General features: G+C 40.3%; 1 protein-coding gene across 1 annotated transcript; it reads left to right on the top strand.

Moving 5' to 3' along the window:
- Positions 1-3,398: 3,398 nt before the first annotated feature.
- LOC149243267 (CBL-interacting protein kinase 5-like) lies at positions 3,399-11,556 on the top strand. The gene is made up of 2 exons (XM_089367783.1): positions 3,399-3,977; positions 10,329-11,556. Exons 1-2 carry the CDS (start codon positions 3,399-3,401, stop codon positions 10,995-10,997), a joined length of 1,248 nt encoding a protein of 415 aa, XP_089223909.1. The 3' UTR covers positions 10,998-11,556.
- Positions 11,557-12,034: the final 478 nt, after the last annotated feature.

Raw genomic sequence — 12,034 nt, 5'->3', positions numbered from 1 at the left:
AACATCAAATTGCAGTGTGAGGATGGCCCAAAAGCGGTAGATGCACCACTTTACTGATAGCTGGTTGGGAGACTGATCTACCTAACCACCACTAGACCTGATTGGCTTATGCAGTCAGCATGTTAAGCCAATTTATGTCTAAGCCACTTGAAAGCCATTGGAATGCAGTGAAGAATGTTTTGAGGTATCTACAAGGTACTGTAGATTATGGAATTATTTACAATAACTCTTCTAATGTTAGATTGGCAGGATTTGCAGATTCAGATTGGGCAGGAAATGTAGATGATCACAGATCTATAACAGGTTATGCATTCACTCTTGGATCCGCGGTGATCACTTGGAGCAGCAAGAAGCAGAACACAATCTCCTTGTCCTCAACAGAAGTAGAGTATCAAGCCATGTGTGTAGCAACGTGCAAGGTGTTTGGTGTAGAGACATCTCCAGGATGCTAGGGAAGAACAGATAGTTGCAACAACACTCAGATGCGACAATCAAGGTTCAATCAAGCTGGCCAACAATTCGGTGTTTCACAAAAACTCTAAACATATTGATACTCAGTTCCATTTTGTTAGGGAGAAAGTGCAATCTAAAGAAATTCATCTGGAATATTGTAATACATGTGATAATGTTGTGGACGTTTTCACTAAGCCCCTTGGAAAAGTAAAATTTCAAATGTTGAGGGAGATGTTAGGCATACATGTGAACCCATTCTCCATTAAGGGGGAGTGTTGAAGATAATGGAGAATATCCTAGAATAGGTAGAGTTGGTTCACGTAGCCTTACGACAGGAATTAGTTTCTATTTCTTAGGATGTTTTTCTAACTTCCCTAAAACCATGTATTCTATTTAATGTGTAATGTTGATGAACAATGTAGAGTGTTCTGCAGAGCCAGACTCTCCTGGTTCAAACTCTCTTTCATAGAGATGACCAGTGGATTTTATTTTTATACAAACATTGCCATTTTTATCACCATGGTTCCTCATGAAAATCGTACAATCATGAATAGAACCTAAATTTGTTAAAACCCAGATGATGAATAGAACCCAAATTCGCTAGAGAGCAGGCACCTGATTTATAGCAGTAGGTTATAAAAAAATGGGGGTTGGTATGCTGAATTGTTGAAAAAGCGAAAATGGAATGAAAGCAATGGGTTGCAGGGTATAGAATTGACGAAGAAGATGGGATTGAATGAAATCAATAAAGGTTGGGATATTGAATTGTTGAAAATGGGGAACTTGAAAGGGGAGGGGAAGATTAAAGGTAGAGAAGGAGATCAATTTGGGGAGAAATGGCAGAAGTTTTCATTGGCATTTGTCAATTTGGAGCAGGGGAGGAGTAAGGATAATTAAGGAGGGAAAATGTAAGAGAAGTGGAGAGTGGGGAGTGGGGAATGAATGGTTTGCATTCTGATGCTGCAGGGGAAATTTTGCAGAGGATCAAGGTTGAGTTAGTTGAGGAATGTGCTGAAACTGTTGAACAATATCTTGCAGACTAGAACAGATGGGAAGCCTCTGTCTGTGCAGTTTCTGATGGAGAATTTTTGGAGCAGTGTTACAGTAAGGAGTATGTGTGTCTAGCCTCGAAACAAAGGAAGTCATTGATCTATGATGTTTGTGTGCAATGTCGAAATGGGTGGACCCATTGATCAAATATGTGTGTCTATCAACAAAATAGGGAATAGAAATTTTCTAATGAGGATTTGATCAATGGACGATGTTGAGCCACTTGCAAGTCTTCATGTCGTTCTGTTTTGAGAATGAAGTTCGGTAAGCTCATTTTGCAGGGAGAATGGTTTTTCGAATTGGAGGAATGTGCAGTGTTTTGACTTCACCCACCCGCCACATTTGCCTTAACTCGACCAGTTTGGACAATCACATCGGATTGCGAAAGAATTCGAACAAGAATTAGAACATTCCTGCATGAAGCGATGAACCTCGAGGTTTGAGGAAAAAAATACCCGGCCGGATTTGGAATTTTTTCCGGTCGGCGGAGGTTCCCAGGCAATTCCTCCTCATGGGTAGACTACTCCCTATTTATGACTCGACCAGCTTGGACAATCACATCGGATTGCGAGAGAATTAGAACACTCCTACAAGCGACAAACCTCGAGGTTTGAGGAAAAAAATATTGGTGGCTGGAGTAGGAAGTTTTTCTGGTCGGCAGAGGTTCCTAGGCAATTCCTCCTCATGGATAGACTACTCCCTATTTATGATTCATTTTTCGTATTTCGTAATTTCATATTTTTCACAGTGTATCAAACAATTGTAGTCTATGCATCCTGAAATTTGCCCTGAAATTTATGGAAATGTCAGTAAAATTTTGATAAAATTTGACAGGGATTTTTGTAAATCTAAATTATAGCTGACAAATTTCAAGATTTTAGGTGCCCCAAAGATTTTTGAAGGCGCTGAATTTATTTTCACCATCAAAAATATGATTCAAACATTGCTACTACAACATTTTTGAATTTTTTTTTATCAAATTCAAATCACTTTTGACTGTCCAACCAATTCTACAGTGAGGTAAAACCAATTCTACACGGAGGTAAACGATATTATTTGTATTTGATTTGAAATAAAAATGAAAACATGGAACAATGTGAATACGACATCGACCATTTCAGGTTGAAATTCACAACAGTATATCATGTCCAGATAAAAGGACAAATAGACTGCACGATTAGTGAATCTGATGCAAGCCCTAAAATCTCTACTACTCTACATAATGAATTTAGACAACAGCTCGGACTGCATGGTAACTTTAAAAAAATAGATTTAAAATAATAAAAAATATAATTACTTTTTATTTATAAGGTTAACCATTGTGTTTCACTTTCTGGTTAAAACCAAAAACAGAAAAACAAAAAAAGGTCAACGCTTGCGAGGGATAATCACATTATAAAAATGACTTTTCCAAATGGACAAAATAAAATGAAAGTCCAACTAAAATCAAATGTCATGGTGACATCACAAATTCAATTAAAAAAAAGTACATTCGCTTATGATGTCCACTATGCCTTGAATAACCCCAAGGCTACAGCTAAGGATGCCAACTCCTTCCAAGCCAACGTGGGTAATCTATTATAAACGAAAGCCGGGTAAACAAGTTTCTAGCAGAGATGAGTGTATCCAGTTAATATTCGATACGTTGTTGAATCCGTCCACAGTTAGGCATTTCCTCGAATATTAACTGGATTTAAAAGGTTTATACTACCTACTTATCTTCCATAATAAAATACAGGCTATCAGAGCTCTTGTACGCAGGCTATGCCGGCCTTTACCAGAACACATGCCGACTACGCCACGTGCAATGGAAACTTGACAGGCCTGATACAACGAAGACGCCTGAGTAGAAGTTTTAATCCACACGGATTTCTGATTTTAGTTTTTAGATTGAGATGAAGCCCAATATTCTGATGGAGAAGTATGAATTAGGGCGCCTGTTGGGGCAAGGGACATTTGCCAAGGTCTACCATGCTAGAAATCTCGAAACCCGCGAGAACGTTGCCATTAAAGTAATGGACAAACGAAAAATCCTGGAGGTCGGGATGAGCGACCAGATTAAAAGGGAAATCTCCGTAATGAAATTGGTCCGACACCCCAACATCGTTCGGCTTTACGAAGTCTTGGCGAGCAAGTCCACGATTTATATCGTCATGGAGTACGTTAATGGCGGCGACGTCTTCAAGAGGGTTGCCAGAAAGGGGAAATTGAAAGAAGAAGAGGCGAGGAAGTATTTTCAACAACTGATCAGCGCGGTGAATTTCTGCCACGGCCGGGGCGTGTACCACCGGGACCTGAAACCCGAGAACTTGTTATTAGACATGAATGGGGACATGAAGGTCTGCAACTTTGGGCTCAGCGCACGGCCGGAGCAATTTAGACAGGACGGGCTTCTCCACACAGCGTGCGGCACGCCGGCGTACGTGGCGCCGGAGGTCATAACGATGAAGGGCTACGACGGCGCGAAGGCCGACATTGTTGAAATCTAATTTCAACGCAGACCAAGAAAAACCATGAACCAAGCCAGAAATCGTTCACCGGATTTTCTCGGAGCTATTTGCCGACGAAGGAATATTCCGGGAAGGAGCTCCGAGAAAATATGGAGCTGACGCGTGGTTGACCCCTGACGTAACGCAACGTAAGAATCTCGGAGGTTAACTTTCAGCACTTGTTGGTCTTCCGATATTGTTGTCCACCGTTGGATGTGCTCTCGTGTTTTCCGCCGTTGATTGATTAAAGCTGCACACCTGCATACGACAAACATCAAATTAAAGTTATGCGTGGAGTAAAAGACTTATGGGTTGACCGCCGTATAAAAATTTAATGAATTTATGTGTTGTTCGTAGTTTTTAGGTAGATGCTTTTAATATAAGTATGGGCACGTATAATATATGTTTTTTATATATATTCTTATACGGCATGTATTAAAAGAAAAAGGTCGTATGTAATAAGTTTATGTTTTGAGTGTGTTGATTTTTTTTAATGTATGTATCGCACATGGTTGGAAAGTTTTTTTTTACACACAGCAGTGTAAAAGAATGATGGCGCAGTAAAAAGGAGAACACACAGCAGTGTGTAAAAGGATAAGAACCAGTGAAGTAATTTTTGAAAAAAAACCATGTGTGGTTTTGCACAGCAGTGCAGAAAGGAAATGGTGGAGCGATTTTTGTAACTCTGTGTAAATTTCTTTTCACAGCAGTAAACTTATGTAAATCTTTTTATTACAGCAGTAAGTTGTTTTTCACACCAGTGAATATAAAAAGGGATTTTACAGTGGTAAATATTTGCATCAGGTTTTAATGAATAGAATGCTTTAATGGTAGTGAAATACTCTGTCTCTCAGTGAAATTTCTTTTAAGTCTTCTGTGTGCACAAAAGATCTTGGAGCAAAAGAAACAGAGCATTGTCTCTGTGTGTTTGTTTATTTGGTTTTTGGTATTTTCCCCATCAAAAAGCTCCCAACAGTGGTATCAGAGCAGGCTTAGGCTCTTTGAAGGAGACAAAGAAGCTGAAGGGAGAAGGTTGTTGCTGCAGCAAAACTTCTCAGGCAGACAGAAGACTCAGACAACAAAGGATTCAGGTATTCTTCATAGCTATCTTGTTTGTTATTGAAGAGACAGTCAGTGTTTTAAATACACAGTCAAGGAATGGCCAGCACAAGCACTGGTATGGGTTTGTTTAACACCCAGCTCCCACAGTTTAATGGGAAGAACTATGACTACTGGTCAATAACTATGACAGCCCTGCTTGCTTCCCAAGATTTATGGGAAATAGTTGAAGAAGGTTTTGAAGAACCAGCAGATGAAACTGAGTTCAATGCATTAACTCAAGGAGAGAAGGATCTGCTGAAGAACAATAGGAAGAAAGATTCAAAAGCCCGTGTGTTGTTGTATCTAGCAGTAGACCAGAGTATGTTTCCAAGGTTAGCAGCAGCTAAGACAGCCAATGAAGCATGGCAAACCCTCAAGACAGCCTATCAAGGCATGGAGAGAGTGAAGACAGCAAAGCTACAATTGCTGAGAAAGGATTTTGAGAACTTGAACATGAAGGAGTCAGATAACATTGACTCATTCTTCACTCATGTGATTGGTGTAATCACACAAATGAGAACTCATGGAGAAACCATTGAAGACAGAAGAATTGTGGAGAAAATATTGAGGGTCTTACCCTCAAGGTTTGATGCCATAGTCACCACCATTGAAGAGACAAAGGATCTCTCAAGCTATTCAGTTGATGAGCTGCATGCATCACTGATAACACATGAGCAGAGGTTGAGTAGGAATGAAAACTCATCTCTTGAGCAAGCCTTCAAGACCCAAATGTCCTTTGGAAGAGGCAGAGGTCAAGGCAGAGGAAACAAAAGAGGAAGAGGCAGAAGCCAGAATAGAGGTGGAAGGAACAACTCATCAAATGCACAAGGAAGAGGCAACAATCCAAATCAGAACCAAGGCCAAGGCAGCAGCCAACAAGGAGGACAACATCATGCTCAAGGACAAAGGTATGATAAATCTAATGTTCAATGCTATTATTGCAAAAAGTATGGACATTATGCTAGTGATTGTAGAAAGAAACAGCATGATATGAACAGCAGACAAAATGCAAATGTTACAAGAGAAAACAACAGTCAAGAAAATGTCCTGTTAGCTTGTAACATGGCTGAAACACATAGTGAGGACATATGGTTTTTAGACTCAGGTTGCAGCAACCATATGACCGGAAACATAGCCTTCTTTTCTGCCCTAGATAAAAATGTGAAATCAGAAGTCACACTAGGAACTGATAGTAAAGTGTCTGTTATGGGAAAAGGAGAAATAAAAATACTTTCAAAGCAAGGAGAAAAGAAAACCATAGCAGATGTATACTATGTCCCTGGCATGAGATGTAACCTCTTGAGTGTTGGACAACTTGTCCATAAGGGGTACAATGTTTTCTTTAAGAATGATGTATGCACCATCATGGATATACCACCCAGCAAAAGATGCATTGCTGAAGTGAAGATGACAAGGAACAGGATGTTCCCTCTCCGGATCAGGGCAAACATGAAGAACAAAAGGGAAATGGCAGCAGTCACCCAAGAGGCCTTCCAAAGCGTGCCAAAGGATGAAAATTGGTTGTGGCACTTGAGATTTGGTCATCTCAATTTTGGAGGTCTAAACTTGTTGAGTAGGAAAGGAATGGTAAGAGGATTACCATTGATAGAGAAACCGGACAGCTTATGTGAAGGCTGCATTTTGGGAAAACAACATAGAGAAAGTTTTCCATCAGGGAAAAGCATAAGGGCAAAGACACCCTTAGAGATTATCCACTCAGATTTGTGTGGACCAATGCAAGCTCCATCATTAGCAGGCAGCCTATATTTCTTAACATTCATTGATGATTTGACAAGGAAGACTTGGATATATTTCCTTAAAAACAAAAGTGAAGTCTTTGAGAAATTCCAAAATTTCAAAGCACTTGTGGAGAACCAAAGCGGGCTGCACATTAAAGTTTTGAGAACTGATAGAGGAGGTGAATATATCTCCAAGGAATTCCTAAGATTTTGTAGAGAAAATGGAATACATAAACAGTTTACAGCAAGGTACACTCCACAGCAAAATGGAGTTGCTGAAAGGAAAAACAGGACCATTATGGATATGGCAAGGAGCATGTTGAAGGCAAAGCATTTGCCAAATGAGTATTGGGCTGAAGCTGTACATTGTGCAGTTTATATATTGAACAGGTGTCCTACAAAAGCAGTCATGAACAAAGTGCCAGAAGAGGCATGGAGTGGGAGAAAGCAAGGAGTCACCCACACGAGAGTTTTTGGGTGTGTGGCCTATGCACACATTCCGGATCAGCTAAGGAGGAAGTTGGACAGCAAAGGGGAGAAATGCATCTTCATTGGATACAGTGATGAATCCAAAGCCTACAGGCTGTACATTCCATCTACCAAGAAGTTCTTTGTCAGCAGGGATGTTCAATTCATTGAAGAGGAAGCTTGGGATGGAAGCATAGAGAAAACAGTGAATGTCAAAAACTGTTTGTCTCACGATGAAGATGAAGAGGAGGTGGCTGAAATGAATCCCCAAACAGCAGCACCAACACAAGGACAGCAAGGGACACCATTGAGGATCAATGAGAGTGCTTCTCCAAGCACACCACAAGGAGGAAATTCAAGTGCATCTTCAAGCACTTGCACACCAAGTGAAAGAGGTAAGAAATTTAGAAATCTAAGTGACATTTATGAAGAAGGAATGAATTCCTTATTTGCCTTGTATTGTCATGTTGATGATCCTATTCATTTTGAAGAAGCTATTAAAGATAGGAAATGGATAGAAGCTATGGATGAAGAAATGAATGCCATAGAGAGAAACAAAACATGGGATTTGGTTGAGTTACCAAAAGGCAAAGAAGTCATTGGTGTGAAATGGGTCTACAAGACCAAGAGCAATGCTGAAGGCAAGATTGAAAGGCATAAGGCAAGGCTGGTTGTCAAGGGCTACAAGCAGCAGTATGGGAGAGATTATGAGGAGACTTTTGCACCGGTTGCAAGAATGGAAACCGTGAGAGCAGTGCTGTCCATAGCAGCACAAAACAAATGGAAAGTCTACCAAATGGATGTGAAATCAGCATTCCTAAATGGAGTGTTAATGGAAGAGGTCTATGTGGAACAACCTCTTGGATATGAGAAGAAAGGTGAAGAGCACAAAGTGTGCAAATTGAAGAAAGCTCTTTATGGGCTGAAGCAAGCGCCAAGAGCATGGTACAGCAGGATAGATTCATATCTATTGGATAATGAATTTGACAAGTGTGAAGGAGAACCCACAGTCTACATCAAGGAAAAGGATGGTAAGATTTTAATTGTTGTTTTGTATGTTGATGATGTGATTTTCACAGGTAATGATGATCAGCTCATTAAGAATTTTAAATCAGTCATGAAGGATGAATTTGAAATGACTGACATGGGTTTCTTGAGATACTTCTTAGGCATAGAAGTAGATCAAAATGAAAAAGGAGTTTTTATATCTCAAGCAAGATATGTAAATCAAGTTTTGGACAGATTTAACATGCAAGAATGCAAGGCAGCCATCACTCCCACAGTGATGGGATTAAAACTCAGCAGAGAGGACAGCAGCAAGGATTTTGATCCTAGTTTGTACAAGAGTATTGTAGGCAGCCTCATGTACTTAACAGCTACTAGGCCTGATTTAATGTATGCTGTTAGTTTAATTTCCAGGTTCATGGAGAGGCCAAAGGAGGCACATTGGCAGGCAGCAAAGAGAATTTTGAGGTATGTCAAAGGTACCAAAATGTTTGGAATTCTATATCATGCCTCAGAACATTCAGATTTGGTTGGATACACAGACAGTGATTGGGCTGGAAGTGTAGATGATCGGAAGAGCACTTCCGGTTATGTTTTTAATATGGGTTCAGGAGCCATTTCATGGGCTTCTAAGAAGCAGTCCATTGTAGCATTGTCTACAGCAGAGGCTGAATATGTGGCAGCTACAGCAGCAGCATGTCAGGCAGTGTGGATGAGAAGAATGTTGAGAAGCTTAGGCCAAGAGCAGGCAAAAGCGACAGTGATTTTTTGTGACAATAGCTCAGCTATTGCTTTGTCAAAGAATTCAGTGTTTCATAAGAGAACGAAACACATTGATACAAGGTTTCACTACATCAGAGAATTGGTGAACAATGGAGAAATTGTCCTAGAACATTGCAGGACTCAAGAACAGGTAGCAGACATCTTGACAAAGCCACTTGATCAGAAGAGCTTTGAATTTTTGAGAAAGTGTCTGGGTATGACTGAATGCCCAGCTGTTGAAATTAAAGGGGAGTGTTGAAATCTAATTTCAACGCAGACCAAGAAAAACCGTGAACCAAGCCAGAAATCGTTCACCGGATTTTCTCGGAGCTATTTGCCGACGAAGGAATATTCCGGGAAGGAGCTCCGAGAAAATATGGAGCTGACGCGTGGTTGACCCCTGACGTAACGCAACGTAAGAATCTCGGAGGTTAACTTTCAGCACTTGTTGGTCTTCCGATATTGTTGTCCACCGTTGGATGTGCTCTCGTGTTTTCCGCCGTTGATTGATTAAAGCTGCACACCTGCATACGACAAACATCAAATTAAAGTTATGCGTGGAGTAAAAGACTTATGGGTTGACCGCCGTATAAAAATTTAATGAATTTATGTGTTGTTCGTAGTTTTTAGGTAGATGCTTTTAATATAAGTATGGGCACGTATAATATATGTTTTTTATATATATTCTTATACGGCATGTATTAAAAGAAAAAGGTCGTATGTAATAAGTTTATGTTTTGAGTGTGTTGATTTTTTTTAATGTATGTATCGCACATGGTTGGAAAGTTTTTTTTTACACACAGCAGTGTAAAAGAATGATGGCGCAGTAAAAAGGAGAACACACAGCAGTGTGTAAAAGGATAAGAACCAGTGAAGTAATTTTTGAAAAAAAACCATGTGTGGTTTTGCACAGCAGTGCAGAAAGGAAATGGTGGAGCGATTTTTGTAACTCTGTGTAAATTTCTTTTCACAGCAGTAAACTTATGTAAATCTTTTTATTACAGCAGTAAGTTGTTTTTCACACCAGTGAATATAAAAAGGGATTTTACAGTGGTAAATCTTTGCATCAGGTTTTAATGAATAGAATGCTTTAATGGTAGTGAAATACTCTATCTCTCAGTGAAATTTCTTTTAAGTCTTATGTGTGCACAAAAGATCTTGGAGCAAAAGAAACAGAGCATTGTCTCTGTGTGTTTGTTTATTTGGTTTTTGGTATTTTCCCCATCAAAAAGCTCCCAACAGACATCTGGTCATGTGGGACATGTGGTCATGTGGGATCATACTGTTCGTGCTCAGGGCGGGTTATCTGCCGTTCCACGACGCGAATCTGATGGCACTGTATAAGAAAATCAACCAGGGCGACTTCAAGTGCCCGCCGTGGTTCTCCTCCGACCTCCGGCGGCTCGTCTTCCGATTGCTGGACCACAATCCCCAGACAAGGATCACCGTTCCGCAGCTCAGGGAGGTCCCCTGGTTTCAGTTGGGCTTCAAACCCCCACAAGCCGACAATGTCGAGTCGGCGTTCTTTGTTCCCAAGCCGACTCTCTTCAACGCCTTCGCCATAATCTCCCTGTCATCGGCGTTCAATCTCTCCGCGATGTTCGAAGACAAGAACGTGAAGCAGGAGTTGTGGTTCACATCAATTCAACCGGCGTCGACCATAATATCGAAGGTGGAGGAGATCGCCAAGGTGTTGAGATTCACCGTCAAGAAGACCGAGGATTGCAAGATCAAGCTCCAGGGTTCGGAGTTGGGGCTGAAGGGTCATTTGTCCATCGATGTCCAGATTTTTGAAATCACGCCCTCCCTCTTCATGGTGCAGCTTCACAAGACCGGGGGAGATACGGTGGAGTACAGTAAGTTGTGCAGCCAAGAGCTGAGACCTGGTCTCAAAGACATTATCTGGATTTGGGATGGTAACAGCCAATAGAATAACGGATATCGTTTGAGCTATGGTCTTATTTTACAGGGATGGATGGTGTCTTGGACATGGCCTCGACAATTAACTGGGAATTTTTGGAATGATATGCTTCAAAACTCATTCTTCATTTACCGTAATTCGGACAGATCCCGGAATGGTGTAGGTCCTTCTCACGAACAAAGTTTTCGAATCTTTCCATCAGAGAGATTCCCGTATGGTGGAGGTCCGTGGGACGAAAAAATTGAACCTTAAATTGTTCGAATTTTCGAATCTTTCCATCTCTTGAAAAGAAGATTCTCTTAAAAAGCGATTCCCTGAAGGACGTTGTCTTTCACATCTGTCTGTAGCCGATTCATATCTTCTGAAATTGACCTTCATTAACAGCACTTCCAGCAGATCGATCCGGCCGGGTGACTATTGAAACTCTTAGGACGGCTTGATTCTGGAAATGTTAACAGGCGTTGAGAGGAAGGAGACTTTGTGGGCGTGGTTAGCGAGAGCCTTTAAGAGCTCCGACAAGGATTTATGTGGCCCTGTGCCAATAATGGAATAACAAAAAGTAACTCTCTTTTTTGTCATTTTTTTTTTCAACCGAAGAAATGATGCCTCGAGTAGTTTTCAGTCCTACATAAAAAATAAAAAATATTCTGGATTAGACTGACTAAATCTCTCCACCTAATCTGTAAAAAGCACCCCAAAAAAAAACCTGTTCTCGTCCATCATAAACCTCCTTATACAGAGTGGTGGTCTGACAGAGAAATGTATTTTCTGGTCCGTGTATCATGCACCATATAAAGAGCATTGTACACAGCTACCATTCACTTAAAAGTTTTGAATTGCATACCATTACTGAATTATTGAAAATTATTGATGTCAAAACAAACAGTCTGTTTTTAAGAAATTGTTTGAATGGCCTGGTATAACTTCATTATTAAAAATTATTAATATAAATAAATACAGATGGTTAATTAAAAATTAAATTTCATAAATTTTAAGATTATTTAGCCTGGTCTATAATCAACATAGATTTATTTGAAGTACTAATT

This window comes from Pinus tabuliformis, chromosome 8 (assembly GCF_031772625.1).
Source record: "Pinus tabuliformis cultivar Carrire ecotype Pingquan chromosome 8, CPIR1, whole genome shotgun sequence".
Classification (NCBI taxonomy): domain Eukaryota; kingdom Viridiplantae; phylum Streptophyta; class Pinopsida; order Pinales; family Pinaceae; genus Pinus; species Pinus tabuliformis.
The sequence above is the reverse complement of the archived record's forward strand: the minus strand, read 5'-3'. Positions and strand labels throughout refer to the sequence as shown.

Coding starts and splice junctions, on each gene's coding strand:
- LOC149243267 (XM_089367783.1), top strand. CDS start 3,399: ATGAAGCCCAATATTCTGATGGAGAAGTATGAATTAGGGCGCCTGTTG. Junction 3,978..10,328: donor ACGACGGCGCGAAGGCCGAC/ATTGTTGAAATC, acceptor GTCATGTGGGAC/ATGTGGTCATGTGGGATCAT.